Source organism: Anolis sagrei, chromosome 6 (assembly GCF_037176765.1).
Source record: "Anolis sagrei isolate rAnoSag1 chromosome 6, rAnoSag1.mat, whole genome shotgun sequence".
Taxonomy (NCBI): domain Eukaryota; kingdom Metazoa; phylum Chordata; class Lepidosauria; order Squamata; family Dactyloidae; genus Anolis; species Anolis sagrei.
This window is the reverse complement of record NC_090026.1, coordinates 51,564,224-51,586,848: the sequence shown is the minus strand read 5'-3', so window position 1 is coordinate 51,586,848 and position 22,625 is coordinate 51,564,224. Positions and strand designations below refer to the sequence as shown.

General features: G+C 37.1%; 1 protein-coding gene across 9 annotated transcripts in view; it reads right to left on the bottom strand.

Annotated features, from left to right (window-relative positions):
• TANC2 (tetratricopeptide repeat, ankyrin repeat and coiled-coil containing 2) overlaps nucleotides 1-22,625 on the bottom strand; it is a 225,068-nt gene that overhangs the window by 35,608 nt on the left and 166,835 nt on the right. For all 9 annotated transcript variants that reach the window (XM_060781304.2, XM_060781307.2, XM_060781308.2 and 6 more), the window contains 9 exons: nucleotides 20,223-20,412; nucleotides 16,283-16,546; nucleotides 11,692-11,817; nucleotides 10,727-11,008; nucleotides 8,711-8,844; nucleotides 5,883-6,114; nucleotides 5,626-5,792; nucleotides 3,509-4,116; nucleotides 1,413-1,521 (listed from right to left, as the gene is read on the bottom strand). In XM_060781304.2, the coding sequence (XP_060637287.2) occupies nucleotides 1,413-1,521; nucleotides 3,509-4,116; nucleotides 5,626-5,792; nucleotides 5,883-6,114; nucleotides 8,711-8,844; nucleotides 10,727-11,008; nucleotides 11,692-11,817; nucleotides 16,283-16,546; nucleotides 20,223-20,412 (2,112 nt within the window). The remainder of the gene's footprint in view (nucleotides 1-1,412; nucleotides 1,522-3,508; nucleotides 4,117-5,625; nucleotides 5,793-5,882; nucleotides 6,115-8,710; nucleotides 8,845-10,726; nucleotides 11,009-11,691; nucleotides 11,818-16,282; nucleotides 16,547-20,222; nucleotides 20,413-22,625) is intronic.

The window sequence follows — 22,625 nt, the reverse complement described above, 5'->3', positions numbered from 1 at the left end:
TTTTGCATGATAGCCATATACAGGATATTCAACCACAGATCAACTTGCAAGGATTTTCTGAAGACAAAGAGGATATTTGAGTCTTTTTTTCCAAAGCAAAAGATGCCAGAACACTCGGGGTGATGTGATACATTTTAAGTGCTATGAAATCTGGTCTTTTCAAACAATCTCCACACCCTGCACCACAGGAACGGGAATTCCAGGTTCAAAGAAACCACAATTCATAATGAAAGGGAAAAAGCTACCTAATTGCTCACTGCTAACTATACGATGATGCAACTCCCTTTTACCCTAGGGTCCAATGGCAATATATTAAAAGTACTGCAAAAAAAGGAGAACATAAATCAAAGAGAAAGAAAGAGCTTCAAGCTACCTAAAGAAAGAACAATAAAAAGCCAAATCAATTTTGATACCATCTTCCTCTGGAGGTAACAGAATCTGATATGCCTTTTGTTCAGACGTAATTATTTTAGGCATCTCTCTCTGGAAGGGTATTCAAATTTACGTTTATATCTCTTTTGTATATAACTAGCCATATTCCTGGGGACAATGTATCAATTGCACGAAGAGGCTTCCATTTAATAATCAGTATTCTAGAGGTACCTATGACATGTAGTCTACAGCACTGAACTATCTCTTCCTCCCAGTTAATGACCAACCCTAAATCAGACTGGAATATGCTTAGCCTAGTGTGTCAATTTACAAATGGATCATGCCATACAGAAATCAGAGCAGTAATAAGAACACCTACAGAGTGGCTTTTTTCCAAGCTTGTAAAGCTGCATATGCAAAAGGATTTTGGGGAAAAATCTCTTAGGATTCACAGACTATTTCTAGTTTAGTAAGAATATAATAAAATACCAGTCAGTGAATAATGATTTAGCAACAGTGGGATAGTTCTACAGGAGGAGTAACCAATAATTAGCAGTTCCTATGCAAGTACAGTCTTCTTTCAGAACACCAATTCCCATCCCATACCAGTTATTAAACATGAGGTTTCAGAGAAAGAGGGGAGTAAAACAAAATTATCACCTGTCCCTATAGCATAGTCTTCTTTTCTGTCTCCCACACCCACCCCATCTCAAAGACTGAGAAAAAAAAGATGGAGATGAAAGTAGATGTCTTGTTCTTGGGGCACTCATGGCTATTTTGCAGCTATCTAGTAGAAATAGAAAAGCCATGCAAGGCCACCAAGAGGCAGTATCTTCATATACCAAACTCTCTTTCCTTCACCAAAACTATTTCCTTAGCAACATATTTGGGAACAGGTCCTTCATCATTTTCCTTTCAAACTGCCCAGGGTAAAAGTGGTAATGTTGTTTCAACCCATATTATTCATATATTATGAAAAATCTCAACATTAATAGAATTAAAAACCCACAATTGGACACCATTGTATCATTTCTTGCTACCTTAAAGATATGTGCTTTGAGAATATGATGGCCCAGCTCAATTGTTTGCTGTCTGTTGAGTTTTCCTTCTTGACGAGAAAACCAGAAGGCGAGCAAGGTATGACCACTCCTGGATAAAAGACAAGAAATAAAGAATACATAATGGGAAAGTCAGAATTCTATCACCATTGCATTTACTGACAGTTATGACACCTCACATTCACCTTACAATTAATTGTCACCTTTGATCATTCCTCTGCCAAAAAGTTGGTAAATACCAGGCTGGGCCCAGCTATACTGAATTCTGAACACTACTCAACTGAACCTCATGAAAAGTACTGTGTATGAATGTGTGTTGACCAAGGTACAAAATGTGCTCAATGTGTTTTTGAATTTGCATAAACACCAGCTTTGGGGCGCATGTATGACCAAGATATAGTGGAAAAGTCACTGGTACCTATGCATACCACAGTCAGGACTTGGATTGTGAGTCATATGGAATCCTTTTAAAAACAAAAATCAACCAACACAAATATTGAGATATATTGATTACAGCAAATACCTGATCTGAACATAATTTGCACTATCTTGTGCAGTTTTAAAAAATTAAATCTATAGTTAGTAAAAGAGACAGACTTTCATTTCTACTCAGAATGCAAGAAAGCACTACAGCCTGAAAATTTTAATGCACTCTGCATTCAGATCAATGTGCATCAAGAGTAACAATTGCTTATGGCCTGCCAAGATTCCAGTCAAAGATCTAACTATAGCAGACTGAAGAATCAAGATACAATTTGAGCAATTCAAATATGCAATTTAGCATATGTGGGCTAAACATTCCAACTTGGCTTGTAGGATATGTCTTTTATGCAGAAAAAAAATCAGTTTTGCTTTTAAAAAAATGACATTCACTTTAGCCTGGGGGGAAAAATCTGACAGGACTATAGAAGTGCATCCTAACAGCTCACATACCAGCTAAACACCATTAGCCATAAAATATTGACTAATCCCAGATTAATGAAATGGTAAACAACTGGGGCTTCAACAATTTGAGAATTCCATAGCTATAAATTATATCTATGAATATTGAGCACCATGGCAATGCAGAAGGAAATCTCTATTGAGTTCTCAAGTAACTCTTCTGTGAAGTGAAAATGATAATGAGATCCAACAGTTAATTGATAAGAAAAGGAAAGCCTTCTAAATATGGCAAAGAGACACCAACTGTGTTCCTAAGAAACAGATCTGCTTAATTGTGTTGTATTTTTATATTTGTATTGCAATATGGCATTGAATATTGCCAAAACTTAAGCCGGTGAGTCCCCTTTGGGGTTTGTCTTTGGACGTGAAACAGTTTTGTGGGTTATAATCTATTTAAAATACAAGGCCTCCAGGAAAGGCAATCAATGACTTATTTTGACCAGTAATAAGTCTATCTGTTGTTTTTAATGGTTGTATGCAGAACATAGGAGCCCCCAGTGGCACAGTGGGTTAAAGCACTGAGCTGCTGAGCTTGTTGATCGAAAGGTCGCAGGTTCGATTCCAGGGAGCGGTGTGAGCTTCCGCTGTCAGCCCTAGCTTCTGCCAACCTAGCAGTTCGAAAACATGCAAATGTGAGTAGATCAATAGGTACCGCTCCGGCGGGAAGGTAACGGCGCTCCATGCAGTCATGCCGGCCACATGACCTTGGAGGTGTCTACGGACAACGCTAGCTCTTCGGCTTAGAAATGGAGATGAGCACCACACCCCAGAGTCAGACATGACTGGACTTAATGTCAGGGGACTACCTTTACCTTTACCTATGCAGAACATACAACTCTGCATCTGTATGCTTGTCCACTATGCCCTGCCTCATGTACAGAGGAAGAATTGTTGGAGGCTACAGACAATGCCTTTGCTTTTGCCCGTTTTAGGTCAAAAGATATTTAGCTGCTTGTGCTCCTTCTATTTTTATCAGTTTTATACTAATTAATGCAATGCTTTTGATACGAAATAAATAAATAAATGGTTGTTATTTCTGAAAGGTGTCACTCATTTTCACTACCATTTTCGCTGTTCATTTAAATAACGTGATTCCTCAGCCATTCTTCTGCATCAAAATTGAGAACATTACTTACCTAGGGTCACAGAGAAACTTGGTTTTTTCTCCTTCTTCTCTCCAGATCAACCATTCTCGAAAAGATGGATGAACAAACATCCGAGTCATATCTCTACGCTTGATAAGAAACATTGATAGGTTCTCCATCCTTTGCTGAAAGTCCTCCCATTCCAAGGTACCTTCAATGCTCCCAGCATTGATGGCCTGAAAAATATGCTCATCAGTCAAGGGGTGCAGAGATGCTACTGCCACATTCAGGAGAGGCATTACCCGGTCAAAGGAAGACTGTGTTGGGAACTTCATATTGCACTGCAGTAGATAAACCTCCGAAAGGGAGACAGGAACTACCTTATAGCTGGAGCTTTTTAACACCAAATAGCCCTTCTCTATAAGATCAAACGTGAGTTTAAGGTACAGGTAGGATCCTTGACTCAGAGTTTTGAGATGAGAACTGAGTTTGCCAAAGGTTGTGTTGTCCATTTTGCCATTAAGAGAGATGTTGTTCTGTATCTCAGAGCTGCTATGTATTCGATGCAAGATGTAGGCTTGGAGATCCTGATCTATAGCTTCATTCTCTTCTAGTCTGTCCAGAAATATCCTATGGAAGGGCAATAACTTAATTATTTCCTAAAAGGAAAAAAAAAGAATAGGGAAAATTCTAGAGAAATTGAAGAAAGTATAAATATAGTCACTATCACTAACAATACAGGTATTGATGTTGTCACATTAACACCATATAGAATCAATATATAGAGAGAGAGACATATACATTTATATGGATGTATACAAAAGATACTTTTGCAAACTAGAGGAATTTTAAAAATAACTTAGGATGAGAAACAAGGGGAATACTATCTCTGGCTTCTTGTTAATGTTAGACAATGTATTACCTGGAAAGAAGCTGTAACAGCTGTTTCCTCAGATATTAGACTTTACCTTTGGTAAATGAATCAAATCTCATAAAATATACCAGAAGTAACTGCAACTGTTACTTCTAAATTATAATTAGAAATTGCTCAGACATCTTTATAATAAGGAGGCTACTTCATCCTCTGACATTGTAAACCTCTGTTTCAAAAGTCTTTGACAAAAAGCTCATTTTTACAATATTTTTATATCTTTTCACCCCCACTTTTCCACCTCATGTTATATCTAGCTGGAAGTCTTTAGCAGTATTAAAATGGAGTTGATGGTGAAGAAAAACTGGAAACACCCAGGCTTTTATTGTTGAATTGCAGTAGTGTGCCCACAAAACTGCAATAGTGTGAGATGGGAGAGAAATCTAAATCTACTGCAGGCACATGTGTACGTCTACCAAGGGCAAGTAGCTGCCTCTATCATTCCTTACTGAGAAACCATGAACAAAAATGAGAGAAAATGGGAAAGAAAATAAGCCTACAAAGCTAACCCCAACATGTTTGGTCACTTTTAAAAATCATTTTTAAAAAGGGAGTTGCTGGTGTTAGGGAATAATTGCAAGATGTTTTCAAGTGGTCTCCTGAAGGTACATATACGTTTTGTATACATAAATAATGGTGATAATAATAATCATCATCACAATAATAATAATAGATTTTATTTGTAAATTGCCTCTCCTCAGGGTAGGGTATGTAAGGCTTACCCAATCTGGTTGTTTAATTTCTTATGTGTATATTTGCGGTTTTGAATAAAAAGTTTGCTGAAACACGTTATGTTGCTCTTTTGGTATAGTACAGATCATTAATTTTTACTGTGTGGGTGTGTAGGGGCATGTGAGATAGCCAACAAGATGATGTCGCCATCAAGGTATGATTCTGGATAACAGGATTTGATTCTCCGCTTGCCCATGGAAACACACTGGTGACTCTGTGTACATCACATACTCTCAGCTCGACTTGAAGGTACAAGGGCAACAACAGTATGAACTGGGTTGATTCATTAATTTCCCACATGGGAGAACAAATACTTCAACTACTTTTCTTCCTGCTGCCAGATGCATTCAAAAGCAATGCACATGCCTCTCAGAACTGGTCACTGCTTCTGTCCTTCCAACCAGAGAAGCCCACCACAACAGAGATAATTAGAGGTACATATTTTATTATCACAAAGAAAACCATAGCTTGTACTAAAGAGAGTAATAACAACTCTTCAACTTACCTGTAGACTTGTTCTAACTGTTACAATCAACTTCAACCAGGATGGAAATTTCCCTATCGTTTTGCTAAGGAACGATACTATTGTATCCCCATAATCAGGTTTGTGAAATTCAGCTTCGTTTAAGCCATCAATCAATATGATAAAATCTTCATTAGGAATCTTCCGCTCTGGGTGGGGAGATGGGAGAAAAATATATTCAATTTATGTTCAAAATAATGGGAGTCATATGATGATACTGAAGTAAACTCTGTTGTTACCTTTATGAAGGTTTTCCAGAGGCTCTAAAACTCCCCTCCTGAAGGAAGCCAGTGGATCCTGAACACAGGAGCGTAAACTAAGCATGCTCTGTAGATGTGGTTCCCTCAGCAGTTGTTCTCTGTAGGCAACAAACTGGGGTGAGCGGCAGAGCAGGGCTGCCACATTGTGTACGAACTCTGGCACAAGGCAGGTGTAGGCATTATCAGCCTGGCAGTAGTGATACGCAACAACCTACAAAAGAGAAACAATAACCAGTGAATGGAAACAGCATTTGTTTGGCAGAAGGATACCATGCTAAATGCCTAAGACATTAGAGAGAGAGGATGTGGGTGAAAAGAGGAATAGGTCATTTATAACAAATGTAATGGCATTTCAGAAGTAAAACATTGTTCATTGCTGACATAGAAAGTGAGAAATACTGAGCTGCTTTTTGGAAACACTACTTATAGGATTTATTAACGAAGAAAACGCAGGCTCCTTCTACACTGACCATTTAATTGTGTGAAGTTAGCTTTAAATTGTGTCAGCCGGACAACACATTCCTACAAAAGCATGTAAAAGAACAACCTTAAGACGCATCAATGCTCTGAGGTTTGTGTAATCAGCATCTGGGTCTCAAACTGGTACCAAAATTTCCTATTTTCAATAACAAATTGAAACTGCATTAGATCATTAGTGTAGATTGAGACTTTTTTTTTTAAAAAAAAAAAGCTGTATTTCAAAAGATGAGGAATAATCAAGTAAGAGAATTACATGGACACTCACATCAAGGGAACAATGTCTCCCCTCCAGCTTCTTTAGTATCAAACCTATCTGCTTACTTGACTATGAACAAAGCAGAATTTTACTCTGAACACTTATTGATAATTACACTATGTAACATGATTTTGTCCCTGGGTTATAAATGTCATTTCCTAATTGGTTCTATCATAGTAACATGGAAACAGTTTATTACACAGCAAAAACTTTGTTTTGTGGGACATCCTGCAGCACATTTTGCTATAGTTTTTCAATGAATATCTGATAAGAGTCTCAACCAATTCAACACAGTTTGTGACAGTCACAAAAACGAAGTTTCTGGAGTATAACAACTACTTTAAAGTAAGTACTGCATAATTAAATGGGATATAATACTTTTAAACCAGGAACAGACAATTTTTCAAATTTTGTTACATAGAGGTTTTTATTGTGATGATTTTAATGGGTTTATAGTGTTTTATGATGCTCGGTACCCACCGTAAGCATTGCTTTTAAATGGAATGGTGGTATACAAACATAATTAATCCATTAATATTAAGATATAAAGAAAGTCCATAATGGTAAAGGAACATTTGCCAAACTGACACTTCAAGACACAAGAGTTTAAGAAGATGTGGGATCATACGTTCCTCTTTGCATTTTGATGATCTTATCATCTCCATCACCAAATAACACTGATCACTACAGCTTCTCAATGTGCAATTAAAAATTATGTAGGTCATTAAAAAGTTGTTTTGATTGTTGTTGTGATGCAATGAGGCAGAGGTGCCTTCTCAAAGTTCATTAAAGAAACTATGTTCTTCCTTCTCACTTTAGCAATGATTGCCTACACTGAAAAGTGTTATAACTGTTTTAAAACAGTCAGAACTGTTATGTTAATAAGGTTATGACCCACTATGGAATCTAGGTGCTGTATATGCCAGATATATGCAGACAAAGGGTTATGTACACATTCCAAAATGCCTGATACATACAGGAGTCGTATAGAGTTAAGAAGGACTAAGGTCGGCAAATGTGATGGAAGTGCTTTCCTCTCAACAGAATGTAACAAAGCTATTTAAGCCAAACATCTCCACTATGTGAAACTTAATCTCCAAGCTACATGGAAATACAAACACACAAATCTGGATTCTGTATGAACATTTATGTTGGGTCCATAATTATGTTCCATATTTATGTTCATACAGAATCCAGACTAATATGCTTATATGTGTGAAGAACTGGTCCAGTAGCATCACATTATAGGTTGTTAAACAACAAAACAGGGGGAAAAAACCTATGGAAAGAGAACACCTTTCACATACAAATCCTATTCTCTTTGAGTACTATAAACATTAAGAGAAAAGTCTAGGACTCAGATTCTTTTTAACTCTCTGGCATAGGAATGAAAGTGGAATCAAAATGTTATAACTGTCTAGTGTGAAAGAGACCTAAAACATCTGAAGGCGTTAGTGAAAAAAATCCCAATGGTTCTCGTAATAGAATATGAAAGAGGAAAGTTTGTTCCCAAGATCTGAGCTGGAACAGAGATTCATTTCAGCACAGCATGGAGGGATTTATTTAATCACTGTTCTCATGTATTTGCACCAAATAAGTCAAAACTGAATCAAGCTTTCATTTTCTTTTTAAAGCAGTTTAGGGATTAGAATTTGCTGTGGTAATATAATTTCAATTTTTCTTCTTCCCAGAAAAACAAACTGTCATCAGTTTAAATGGGTAGTGACCGTCATAGTTAGAAACAAGCAAACAAAACATTTCACCTTGCAAGGAAAATTTCCCATTTGACAGTGGTGAAGTGATACCCCTGAGAGCTCGCTGTTCTGACATTAGAGGAACCCTTGTGGTAGCATCACAACATTTCTGCAATTTTATGATGGGGGACATGGATTTCATTATTCCCAGTTTGATTGATTGATTGATAGATAGATCTTTATTATTTGTAGAAGAATTTAAAGTATGCCAACTGGTTTTCTTGAAAGCATTTGGTTTCCTACATTCAAATCCATGTTTTCGGCAAATATAGTTTTAAAAGATAATGAAGATTAAACATTTAAAAGAAAAAAGATACCTGGGCAGCAAGCCTCCGCATAGCTTCTTCCTGACGCCTACGCATTTCTGGGGTTCCTGGGCAGCTCCCACTGGCGATGGAGGAGTGAGCAGAAGGTGGTTGGGTGAGGGGAAGCTCTCTGTTTGCATCAACATCTGCAAATGCAGAAACGGTGACAGATACAGGAACATTATTCTATCCCTTATAGAATATTTCAACATTGTCTTAGATTTGGAAAGGGGAGGGGGGAGTCTTTAGACTTGAATGTTTCAAAGAATTTTAATCCTAGCAGAATACAATCAGACCTTAAGTAGTGTTTTAAGGATATGGTGTTGAATACTAAGTGTCAAGTTTAGATGTGGGGAGGGAAGAAACATCTTAACTTGATCTTCATCTCGTGTTCAATACACAAGCCAGGGAGTAGGTGGCTGGCTAAAAATATGCATTATGAATGTAGTGCAAGGATTTTTCTTGAATATGTTCCATGCTATGTTTTTTCAGTTCCAGTTCTGTTCCAGATAAAAATATGCCAACTCTTACATATTTTACAGCACCCTACAAATGAACAGCTTCAACAAGAGGTTTCTTCAAAAAATGAACACAGACCTAGAACTGAAAGAGTGCTGGGCAAGGAAACCATATCCAGGCATCAACTAAGATCATCCGAGGAGACCCTGCTCTCGCTCCTGTCAACAGCACAGATGCGCCTGGTGGGGACAAGAGACAGGGCCTTCTTGGCTGTGGCCCCCCACCTATGGAACACACTCCCAAATGAGGTAAGATCCTCTCCCTCCCTCCTGGATTTGAATGGATTTTAGAAAAAAATTTAAATCATTGTTTTGGGACCAGGCCTTCGGGCAGTAGAAGTAAATGTATGCAGCATTTCGGAAAGAAAATGACTGGAACGGCTATTTGACGGACGAGACTGTTTTATTTTTTTATGGTTGTTTTATTGCTCATGGATATATTTTTTAAATTTAATTTATGTCTAATTGTAGTGTATAATTGAATTGTTTGTACTGGCATTGAATTTTTGCCATTACTTATGTGTAAACCGCTTTGAGTCCCACTCAGGGTGAGAAAAGCGGTATACAAATACTGTAAATAAATAAATAAATAAATAATAAGTGGCCACCAATTCTCTTTATACAATGCTAATATGAGTCAAAGGGAATTAACGGAAAATAAGAATCACAAAATCACACATAGACATGGGGAGAGGGAGATGAATATTATGCAATACCCCTGAATGGTATCATATAAGAAAAAGGACAACCTAGAACAAAGCATCTTAAACGTTTCCACTCGGGACCCATTTCAGTCTGAGAAAATGTTATGTGACTTGGAGTTATATTGACATACAAATTAGGTATAAAAATCAAACATTTACTGAGAATAAATTATATTTGCAAGGCTTGCTAACGGGATGAATAGTTTCTCCAGAGTTCACTATAAACAGTGCACATTCTTGCTAACAGATTTGTGTAAATGGGTGGTGTTCAGAAACCTTTTACTGCTGAAAAGAAAATTCATGACCCCAACAATGAGCAAAAAGGATCCCATTTGTGGTCAGGATCCACAGTTTAAAAAGCAGTGGCCTAGAACACCTAGAAAGGAGCATCACATACATGACATCCATTGTGAAATGTTTAATTGATTGTTTTATTATCCAGAAACTCTGGATGCACAAATATAACTAAAGAGCAATCCAGACAATTTTATACTTGACTGTGAAATGTGAGTTATCTCACGTTATTACACAGAGGTCTAGAAATTTGGGATGTGAGTTATTTCAGGTTACTACAAACCCTTCACAGGTATCTGCATAGTATCATCATTTAAATAGCCAAATATCTCATTTAAAATTGCACTTTCTGCACAACTGTACCCAGCCATATGAGGTACTTGACGGCCTTGGGTTCCTGTGAAAAGTGATCAAAGGAGCATAACTAACATGGGAGCATGTTCCTCTCATGTAATACATAATCTACATAAGAACACAACAGATGACTATAAATAGTACATCTCCTCACTCACGTTTTGGGGACGCGTGGGGGCTGTCTGAGGCAATCTGCCTCATGCGTGTACCATGACAGCTTAGTGCAACCAGTCTTGAGATGATTGCTGTCTTGCCAAAGCCAATATTCCCAACAATGACCACACCCCTGTTCACGCTGGCATCAGCACTCTGTAACTGTACGTCAATTTCTTGGAAAACCCAGTCCCGGCCAACAAATACAGATTCTGTGGTGATGCTAGGCACCTCAAAAAGTAGTGGTTTCAGAGAGATATCTGGAGGTCTGTAAGGTGCAAAGCGTACTGGAAAGGAATGAAAAATATACATTTATGTGATTCCAAAATCAATTAGGGATAACTATGTTGCACTGTTGCAGCAAAACAATGAGTTTGGTGGCATGTTAAAGAAGAAAATGTTTTATTAATCATATGTTTCATGGACTGCAACCAGCTTCATCAGATATATAAAGTGCTGCCTCAGATACTGAGCTGGAGGAGGACAAAGCAGAAGAGAGATGCAAAAGCAATCAACACAGAAACAATACTTTCCAGTTCTGGACTGTAGTGTGTTCTTCCAAAAGCCTCCCAAAATTGGTATAATTTTCTGGCTAGTCTGTTCTGTCTTCAATTAAATTAAGTAAATCAACTGGAATAATGGAAACTGAACATGTTGATAATTATTTCAGTCTGGAATTGAATATTATTTCTCTAAACACGTTATTTAGGAATGTTTTGGATAGCTCTAATAAAATATTCCCATAAAAATGACATTGTTGGGCTTAGCTGAGATAAGGCTAGATTTCTCCTCAGAACATAAATGCCTCTTGTGAATATATTAGGCATCAATGGTGGGGAGTTTGTTGTTGCCTACTCTTTAAAATCCAACTTTGTTAAAAGTTAAAGTCTGTGGTTTTGTTTTTAACACACTAGACAAAAGAAAAGAAGTTACGAATCACTTCTGTACAATACAAGAACATCACCCATACCTCTTAGGTCCTGTTGTGTGCGAGCACCAGCCATACTCTGCCGAGGCATCCGGAGAGATGTCCGTAGGGGAGCATGCCGCTGCTCATCTAGGTAAGCTAGATCTTCTAAGTGGGCTGAGCTAGTGGCTGCAAATGGGAGGAAAAGCTTGATCAATCACATTTCATTACATTATCGTAAACATGCACACAATGTTCAAGAATTTAGTCATTCCATATCTGTTATTGTGGGTTGCCATTGTTTTTCAAGACAGTTATATAAGTGTGTCTGGGAGCGGGGGGTTGTATACAGGCAACCCCAGAAAATTATTTGTTATTAACTGGGCTTGGCCTAGAAAGTGTACAATTCCCCTGTTGCAATAGCTCTGCAGGCTGCCAACCTGTTTCTGGGCACAATTCAAAGTGCTGGTTTTGACCTATAAAGCCTTATACAGTTTGAGTCCAGGTTATTTGAAGGACCAGATCTCTCTCTATGAGGCTTCTAGAACTCTATGATCATCTCACTGTCCCACCATTTACTCAGGCACATTTGGTGGGAACAGGGGAGCCTTTTTGGCAGCTTCTTCCAGACTTTGGAACTCCCTTCCAAGAAAAAATAGGCAGGTTTAAGACATATCTCTGCCAAAAGACATTTGGAGGAAGATGAGGGGCAGGCTGCTGGGGAGGTTATGGGTGGGATTTGGGGGGGGGGGGGGGGTGTTAAATGTAATTGAATAGATGGAAAATATTCATCATATTCTATTGTGCCGTTTTCATTCATCTTTTGCTGCTTTTGATTCCATTAACAGAAAGACGTGAATAGTAAATGAGTTGGGAAATTCCTCACCATCAGGTTAAAGCTTATAATTTACAGTATACATCAACAGCCTTCAAGGAAAGATTTTCAATCCTTTGCAAATTCACAATATCCTAACAAATATAATATATAAAGTCCTTCCGTCCAAGTTGATGCATAACAGATTTACCTCCACACTGATTTTTCATCAGTGTATAGTGTTCACTCACTTATCGCGGGGGTTCTGTTCCAGGACCACCCACGATAAGTAAAAATCTGTGAAGTAGGGATGCCATATTAATTTTAATATTTATATATTATTTTATATATTTTATGTATTATTTTCTTACCTGTGCTTTCTTACCCGCCTCGCAGTCCATCCCAAGGGCGTCTGCCTGCCTCCCTGGCCTCCACAGACCTCGGCAGAGCCTCCAGAGCCACACAGGCAGCAGCAGGCCAGGGAGGCAGGCCTTCCCCACCACACCTCAGGCTGCCACACTTCTGTGGTCTGTGGAGGCAAGGGAGGCAGGCCTTCCCCGCTGCACCTCAGGCCACCGCACTTCCGGGGTCAGTGGAGGCCAGGGAAGCAGGCCTTCCCCACCATACTCAGGCTGCCGCACTTCTGGGGTCCCTGGCCTCCACTGGACATAAATATTTCATATTTTATATTTTTATTAATATTTTCAAAAACCCACGAAACAGCAAGTCTGCTAAAAGCAAACCACAAAGTAGCAAGGGAACACTGTATTTCAGTTTTAACTGACACCATAGTGAAAAAAATAAAGCTAAATATAATATGCAATTGTACAAATTAATATTAAAATATGTTTTATCCTTATTCCAATTACTCTAAAACATGTTTGTATTAGGAATCATGAGGTAAATGCAATGTTGACAAGACACTGTTTTATAGGATGGGGGAAAATATTGAGAGAATACACCAAATGCTGTTGGATGTTCTAAGGAAATTCCATGGCAGAGCTTTCTTTATACTTGGGGCAATAATAATGATGATTATGTATATAATATCAGTGCTGGTGCCTCATCAAACCATAATTCCACAGCATTAAGCCATGGAGTTAAAATGGTGCCAAACTGCATCAATTCAACAGTGTAGAAACATCCCTTGATTCTTATCCAGGTTGAGTGGATCCTGTTGGACTCATGTTGTATCCTGTTGGTATCAGGGAATTTCATACAAAGAAAAGTATTTACTGAACTTTTACTTTTCATTTTATCATTGTGTGGCAAAGGAATATCTAAGTAGCAATATTGAGGACTTAATTTTTTTAAAATAAAAAAGTAGCTATGTAAAAGCACTAATGCCTTTTGGGGCTGAGCAGTCACAAAAGAACTATGCCTCAAAGCTTCTTCATGAAGGAAACTCTCAGAAAGGTTTCTAAAAATAAACAGGGAAAATGAGGATAAAGGATATAAAACCATGCTGCATACAAAAGACAGAAGGTTGGCCCTATCTATATAAGGCAATCCATTACAGTCTAGGTGGAGGTCTGCTGGGATAAATGCCTCATTTTACCGATATCTAAGCAACTAACTGCAGTGTATGGGGTTTTCCTGACTGCCTTCTATTCAAGTATAAGTCATTTCCAGGTCTGTTCACTTTCAGCAAGGTTTCTAAATTATATGCTTTTAGGCTTTGCCCTAGAATTTAGTTTCTAAGTAACATAAAATCATTTTAATGTTTGTTTTTTAATTTTTTTTTAAAAAAATGAGAATTTTAGAGAAAAGGAAATGGGATTTTACTTGGATTTCAGATTATTAGTAACTATATAAAGTATTTGCAATAGAAATCTGCATTCTTCCCATGGTCTAACTTACAAAATAATAATCTATTTTATAAAGAATTTTAAATTAACTATAACATTAATTGAAAATAGCATCTGTTTCTGTGCTAAACATTGAACTCAGCTAAAAAACAGCAGAAAAAAAATCCCCAAATTGAGATATTTTAAGAAACAAAATTAAAAAGCCTGGATTGTTGGGGAGGGAGTGACTTGCTATGCAGCTTTTACATTTATTTCTGTACTCACATCTCTTACAGTATATAAAATGCTTTTATTAACCAATTGCTACCTTCCTGATGCGTATTCTCATTGCCTCTTCAGATTATAAGAGACGTTTCCTGATGCAACTGTGTCTATTACATATATTGTCTGTTACATATATTGCTGCTCTGACCAGAGTGAAGACAGAGGAGAGCAGAAGACAGTTCCATCTTGTCTTTACTAATAATATAATATAGTATATTGTATATACATAATAGTACTAGTAATAATAATACAATATTATAATTATAATTCTATATTTATATTACATGTAATATTACTAATAATATTACAATATAATGGTATAGTGCAATATAGTAATAGATAATACTGATATTGTACTATGTTAATAATATAATATGCTAATAATATAATATATTGTATGAAAAAATATCTTGTAAGCCACTCTGAGTCCCCTTCTGGGTGAGAAGGGCAGCATATAAATGCCATAAATAAATAAATACTTTGCACTCAATATGGGTCAGGTGGGAAGCAATCATTTTCAGGACTTTAACTCCTTGCACAGAATCTTATTTTGTATTGTAAAATGTACAAAAACTATTTGGGAAATGATTCATACAGTTTCAGATGCTCAGCAAATTCAAGTAAACGTGAATTTCCATAATGTCACTAATGTACATTAGTACAATTAGGTATATGGTTGTACAGCTGCTACCTGAGGTCTGTTATTCTGTGCAGTGGCTCCTCAATCTAGTTCTGATTAATTTTCAGTGCAAAATGAATTATACCCAAGAGAGAGAAAAGCTGTTCCTTTAAGCAGTGATAGTGATACTTGATTACAATTTACAATACTACAGACACTCCCTTATCGAAACATTTTGGATTTGTTACATCACTCTGTATCTTTAGCACGTTTGATACCATGATTCTGGCAGGCCTACTAGCCAGTTTAAAGTATGAATTTTAAACTTGTGTCTTGTGTTCAATCTCTGTTTTGTGAATTTTAATATGTATTTTATAGAAATAAGTTTTAATGTGTATCTTTAATAGAAATACATTTTAATATGTATTTTTATTTGTTTTACTTATGCGTTTTAATTATGCTGTAAACACCCTGAGCAGGTGTTTACAGCATAATTAAGAAATAAAATTGTTGTTGTTGTTGAAAGCAGCATTTGATTTGTGCACATCGTTCTGACACAATCAACAACAGAGTTTATGTTTTGCATGAGCCTTCAGTAAATAAAAACAATAGAAACTGCAATAAAAATAAAGCAATAAAAACAATAGAAACTGAGGTTCTGACAAATGGAGTCATGGGCCATAATTTTGTTGCTGTTGTTCATTTGTTCAATCTTTTCCGACTCTTCGTGACCTCATGGACCAGCCCACACCAAAGCTCCCTGTTGGCCATCACCACCCCCAGCTCCTTCAAGGTCAAGCCAGTCACTTCAAGGATGCCATCCATCCATCTTGACCTTGGTCGGCCCCTCTTCCTTTTTCCTTCCACTTTCCCCAGCATCATTGTCTTCTCTAAGCTTTCCTGTCTCCTCATGATGTGGCCAAAGTATTTCAACTTTGTCTCTAATATCCTTCGCTCCAATGAGCAGTCGGGCTTTATTTCCTGAAGTATGGGCCATAACACCAGAAGTAAAAAAAAAGTCATATACTCTACCATTGTATGTGGAAGCTAGTGCAGAGACTTTTGCTTTAAATATCTGAAGCACTGGAATGTAAATGAGCACAATGTTCATTATTAAATACAGCTCAGCACAGACTAAGAATTTTTTACCTGCTACAGAGTTTGGCCGTGGCATAAGATAAAGTGGAATGGACTGTACCGACTGGGATAAAACAGTCTCTAGGTTCCTTTCAGGGATCTTATTTAGACTGTATGTAGAAGCAGTCATATTTTCATCCACTCGATATAAACAGGAGTCTATACTGGATTTTTGAGACTGCCAAGGTTTCAAGTTTCCTCCAGATCCCAATTCTTTACTGCTTTCCCCTCCATACTTAGCGCGATCCATATTTTCAGAATAACTTGTTAGTGTTGCTGCAACAAATAAAAGAAAGAAAGGAACAACAAAGGAAGCAGTTAATACATATGTGGGTTCACAGATGAAAATTAGATTTGTCAGGGTTTAAAAACTGTGATATTATTTCAAGCTCCTTATGATAGTCTAAATGCTGCCACTGTACCATTTAGACTACTAATCCACTAGTGTCTTCCCACCCTGCTGCGGGAGAGAAGGAAAAAAAGAAAAGAAAAGAAAGTAGCTGTTTCCTCTCTTGATACCATAAAACATTCAGACGCAGATTGCAGGGGCAGCCTCTAGATTAAAATCTACTGTGTCTAGAAGAGGTCAACATTTGCATCGAAATGCCAAAACACAAACTATATATTATGAAATATGGCACATAGTGCCTATTCAGCCATTTGAAAGCAAACTTTGATATCATTGAACATGTTAAACAGTAAATGTGTATTTGTAATCTGAGGAATAAACCCAAAGCCCTATACTTAATGAAACATAAGGACACCAAAGGGCATTAAAAACACAGTGAGTTTGGGGTTTGTTTATTATCCCTTCTCTTGAAATGTTAAAATATTTAGCACATTGCATATATTAGAGATTACACAAGTTCAACAACATCTTTGAACAGTGTACAGAGCAGTATTATACAGCCAGTCTAGCTGGAAAACATGCTAATTGTTAAGAGTTCATTGATACTTTTTTATTGCTGTGTGCCTTCATGTGGACTCCAACTTATGACAACCATTTCATATTCTTTTTTTCTGCAAAATTTATTCAGAAATGTCATCTACCCAGTAGGATTCCATGGCTGAGCTGGAATTCAGAACTGGTTACCTAGAATCTAATACTAAAATCATGCAATTTTTCTTTCATCACTGAAGTGTATACTTTATTCTTAGTGATAATAAGTACCACCCACACATTTTCTCTGTTAGATATCCTCAAAAGAAGGCATAATAAATAAATAAATAAATATTTATATCCCGTTTTTCTCCCAAAACAACAACAACCCAAAAGCGGCTTTCAACGTATTAAGAATAGTAAAAATCAATGGCAATTAAACACGTAAACAATACATAAGACACCAATAATACATCATCCCTAGCTATAGATTTACTATATGTAAGTATTTCACTAATGATATTATTATGTTTGTAAATGTAGTGAATACCATTTTTCAATAGTGTTTGTGCCTATCTGTCTAAGAGAAGGATTAATAATACTAAACTTTGGATGCTATTAGACTCCCAGAATGTGTCTTCCATTTTGATGCAGATCTCATCAGAAAAAGACAGGGGTGATCAAAGGGATTTCTAAGGGGCAGCAGAATCTAGGATAGTTGCAAATTAAAGAGCTTTACTGAAGGTTTATTCTAGTTTTCCCCAACTTGACATCATCCAAACATTTGAGACTGCAATATCCATCACATCTGACTACTCCTACTGGCTCAGCTAACTGGGAACTGTTATCTCAAACCCTATGCAGGCATTAGCTATGTGGCATCCACTTCTTGCCAGCCTTGCTATCTCACACCTTTGCCTCATGAGGATGATCCTTGTTTTCAGGAGGTCTAACAGGATCTGGATAGTGAACTACAAGGGAATGAGATGGCATTTCAATCTATTTCCTTTCTGGTGTGCCATCACTGTGTTTGTGAAAGTTGGCCTATCCTTTATGGTTAATAACTCTTTTTTATTTGAACAGGTTGTATAACTCCCCATTTAAGCCCCTCCTCTCTTGAGGATCCTTCAAGACTCATTGAACTTCATGATCTGTCCATGCAATTGCAGAGACATACTTGATGCATCATGACTCAGGATTACTGCAGGAGTTTTCTGAATCACAAACTATAAGATAGTAGTGGGGTGGGTGGGAAAAGTTAGGCACAGGGGTAATAGTTTTAAAAACCTTTGGTAACATCTTTATAGAATATATTCTTTCTGTATCAATGTTAAACTAAATAAAATGTCAGTCCAACTGGAAATAACACAAAACATTCCTATAAGAAATGCAAGTGTGATTGCAGCTGTTTGTAGGGTTGTAAAATGGCAGCTAGATCAATGTCACTTCACCAGCATGTATGATTTAAGAAACTGTTATTTTGAATAGAAAACAAAAGGCAATGAAAAGTGCACATCAAGGGGGAAAGGCTGAATCCTATGCTGCCAGAGTACATAACTAAATGGAAGTCTTAATGGTTCCAGTTGAAAGCCTGAAAGAAGAATAAAGAATGGGAGCTAGTTGTAATATGGTGTTCCAAAGAATTTAGTTTTGAGCTTCCTTCTTGTTTACTAGTTTCTCCTCCAACTACATGACAGCACCACAGACATTTTTTTTATTTCATTCACTATATTTATAGCGGCTTTTTGGAGTAAAACCTTCATTACAGAATGCACCACAAAATACTATGAAACACATATCAGATCAAATGATAAATAAACAATACAGATCCAGTACACTTATCAATGAGATAATACATGAGAGAGTAGCAGCCCTAGATAGAATGTTCTTTCAAAGAAGCCTTGTACACTGAAATCGACCAAATGCAGACTGCAATAGTGAAATCTTTAAAATACCCCTGAAGGTCAGGAAATGGGGAAAATGCAACATCCCAGTAAAGATTATTACATCTGGCTGCTACAATTAAGATTCTCCTCATGAGATAAACATAAAAAGAATGAATCTGGTAAATAATACTAAGCAAGAAGCATACTGAATAGTTCTAATAGTGCATGATATTCTCTCAACCACATTAAAAAAACATTGAGTTGAAACACTGCATTTAAAGCTGCTTTTGCCAATTTTTTAGAAAAGAAATAGGCTATGATCAATAACACTGATTATATTTTCACAGAAAACCTATGTATATAATTGGATTATTAGACAAAATAAAGATTATTTCATATAACTGGTATTCCTCAAACCATTCCCTAGATATATGGGGGTTCCAGTGCCAGTGCAATTTACCAGTGTATAAAGTACATTCTGAGCATCTGTATATCCTCCAAGGTACATATTGTCTACTTTATGAATAATATAAAAGAACATCAAACAGTAGGAGTGAGGCCAATAGTTTAAAAGGGGTATAACATCTTTCCCCCTGATTAAAACCCACCACAGCAATTTCTACTTTAGGAAATTACTGCGCTATTGACATTCAGGTCAGGCTAAACACCCTGACTGTGGTCAGAGAAGTATTTGCTTCCAAGGAACAGGAGAGAGATTAGGGATTATCAGGTGAACAAAATAAGGGAAAAAGGCTCAGGTGACATGTTGAGTTTTTCAGTGCTTTTGAATTTATTTGCTGCTGTGTTTTTAATAGGTTGGTTTTTTACTTAGTGCCAATTGCTCATGTTTTTGAATTTTATGTTGATAGCTCTTTTAGTCATCTTCATATACAAGAGTGAAATAGAGCGCCCTTCCACACCATCCAATTCGTGTTGCCTCCAAATGCCCCAAGATAATATACCCTGTACGTTGCATTATCTGGGCAGATGGGCCCAAAGTTACAATAAATAAATCAAATGTAATATCTCAGGAAAATAGGCACATTAAGTAAAAGAAAGGTCTGGTACAGATATACAAATTATCTCAAATGCCTACAATTTAACCCGTTACATTCAAAATAATAATATATTTTCTTGTACAATAGGATTCCAAAATACACAGGTGGTGTCCAAGAACATGACTTACCTATGATGCCACTATCTCTGCTTTCAAGAGTAGAAGTGGGGCTTGTGACAGCTCCGTAAGTGCCATCCTTTGCGATTACATCCTTGGTACTAGACTGAGGGAGGGTGGAACAGGGACTACTGGCAGGTGGCGAAGCAGTACTGCTGGTCAATGTGGAGCATGGGCTTATTCGCTGGGATGCTGCTGATGTCTGAAAGGTTAAGAACACAGGCATATCACTCACCACTATTGGTTTGTGCTTGATGATAGCTCAAAGATACAAATTCATATTGCAGAAGAACAAAAATGGTTGGTTCCTGGAATGCTATCTGAGTAAACATTGGCCATGAAACTACTGGTAGATATGTTAGTATTTCCAATCTTTACCAGTTCTACGGTCTTATCTCCCCTCTGGATACAATGTAACTACACATACACTTTTTTAGAATAGACCTGAAAAGTTAGTGAAGGGTAAAATCAGTAATATCAGAAGTTTATTTAAATGACATTCAAAAACGCACTATTCTAGGACCAACACTCTAACCACACAAAATATCTATTCCAAATTATCTTCTTCCCAGAGCCTAGTAGGTGGTGTTGACTATATTTCAAACAACTAGTATTCCAAACACCTCTGAAGATTCCTTGTCTAAGAAAACCTTATGAGATTCATGGGGTCACCATGCTGACAGGCAGCTTAAAGACACACACTGCCAAGAAAGCCCTGTGTTGTAAGTGCTTCTCTCACCTACAAAAAATTATGATTTCACATCAGAGTAAAAAAAATTACACTACTAATTTGTTTTATCAAAAAGAACATTTTTTCATGCCAAGTTTAGATTTCACAAAAAAAACACCTTCTTTTACTTTTACATTACTAAGTAATGCAAAACGAAGGCACGCTGAAAAAAGAAGAAATGTAGAAATGAAAATTAAAGTATTAACTACCCATATTTACTTGAGTATAATTCACAAATGTGCACCTCAATTTTGAAGGTGTGCAGTGCAAAAAAGAAAAAGAAAAAATTGGTGTTGAATGTAATGTGTCGCTTCCATATACCTGTTGGGCCATTCTGCTGCCTTCCTTGGAACAGCCTACAGGCAAGTGGAAACAGTGCCCCTCCATCAGGTCGAAGCTGACAAACTCTTCAGCCTCAGCCTGATGGGTGGATGGCAACTTCCCAACTAAGGTCTCATTCACGAGACTTTCAAAACCGAGGGGGGGGGGGTTTGAAGGCCTCATGAATGAGGCTTTAGTTAGGAAACAATGACCCCCCCCCCCCCCCCCGGTCAGGCTGAAGCTGGACGAATTCACCAACCTCAACTTGATGAAGGGATACAGGTGGGCTTACGTGATCAATTCTAACACCATCAAATCTAATGTGCATTTTGGCTATATAATTTAGCCAAAAAAGGCAAGCATTCGATTCGAACAAATATGGCATCTGCTGAAATTAGCAAAGCTTATTGAATTGACCTGAAATAAGTGGTTTCAAGACTAGGGCAAGCTTTAGTGGAGCCAATTCTAGGCAAAATGTTACAATGGTGCTCTTTTCAAAATTCATACACAGAACATTCCACACTCATCTCTTTTAAAGGATGGTGGCACTGCTATACTGCTTATTCAATGTTCTTGCTGTATTCAAAAATGTATTTCGTATTTTCAAGTAAGCTAATGCCTGCAAGAAACCCAAAAGTTGGGGGGGGGGGGGGAGGTTGTATGTTATCTTGGATTCCTTTCATTACCCAGTATAGGTTTATTTCCTATGTTCTTTTCTTCTTGGCGTTGTTGACTAATTGTGCAAGTGCCTATAGGCTGATTTTAAAATATACCCATCAATTTAATATGCCCATAAAATTTCCCAAATCAATTTCTCTCGGCTCTTAAAGATTCCAGTAGAAGGTTTATGACACACAAGCTGGCAGTTATTTACATTTCTATCCCGCTATTCCATTTTACAAATACATGAAACAAATTAGTCTTTGGTCACACGTCCTGCAGGTATAGTGTCCATATTCTATTCTATAATGTGCTTTTATTTAGCTTATTATACTAAAAAGTGGGGAGAACCCCCGTCGTTCTAAAAAGAAAGGGCTACAGTCAGCATTTCAAGGTCACTGACATCATGGTTCCCTCAAGGTTTGTAATCAAAATAATGGTAGGCAACTTAAATTTTTAATTGTTATATGCTGTAGAAAGCAGTACCTTTAAAACAGAATTTCATCTTATATGAGCATGGAGGAAATGTGGACAGAAACCAATATTAATGGCTTCTTATAATGTTGCTATGACTAGAGTTTTTAAAAAGTCTCAATTCAAATCTTATGAATGAATTCTACAGTTTATTATTTGCACATAGGATGTAGCAACTATTTCCAACAAAATAAAGCTTCCACAATAAACTGCACACTCAATTTTATAAT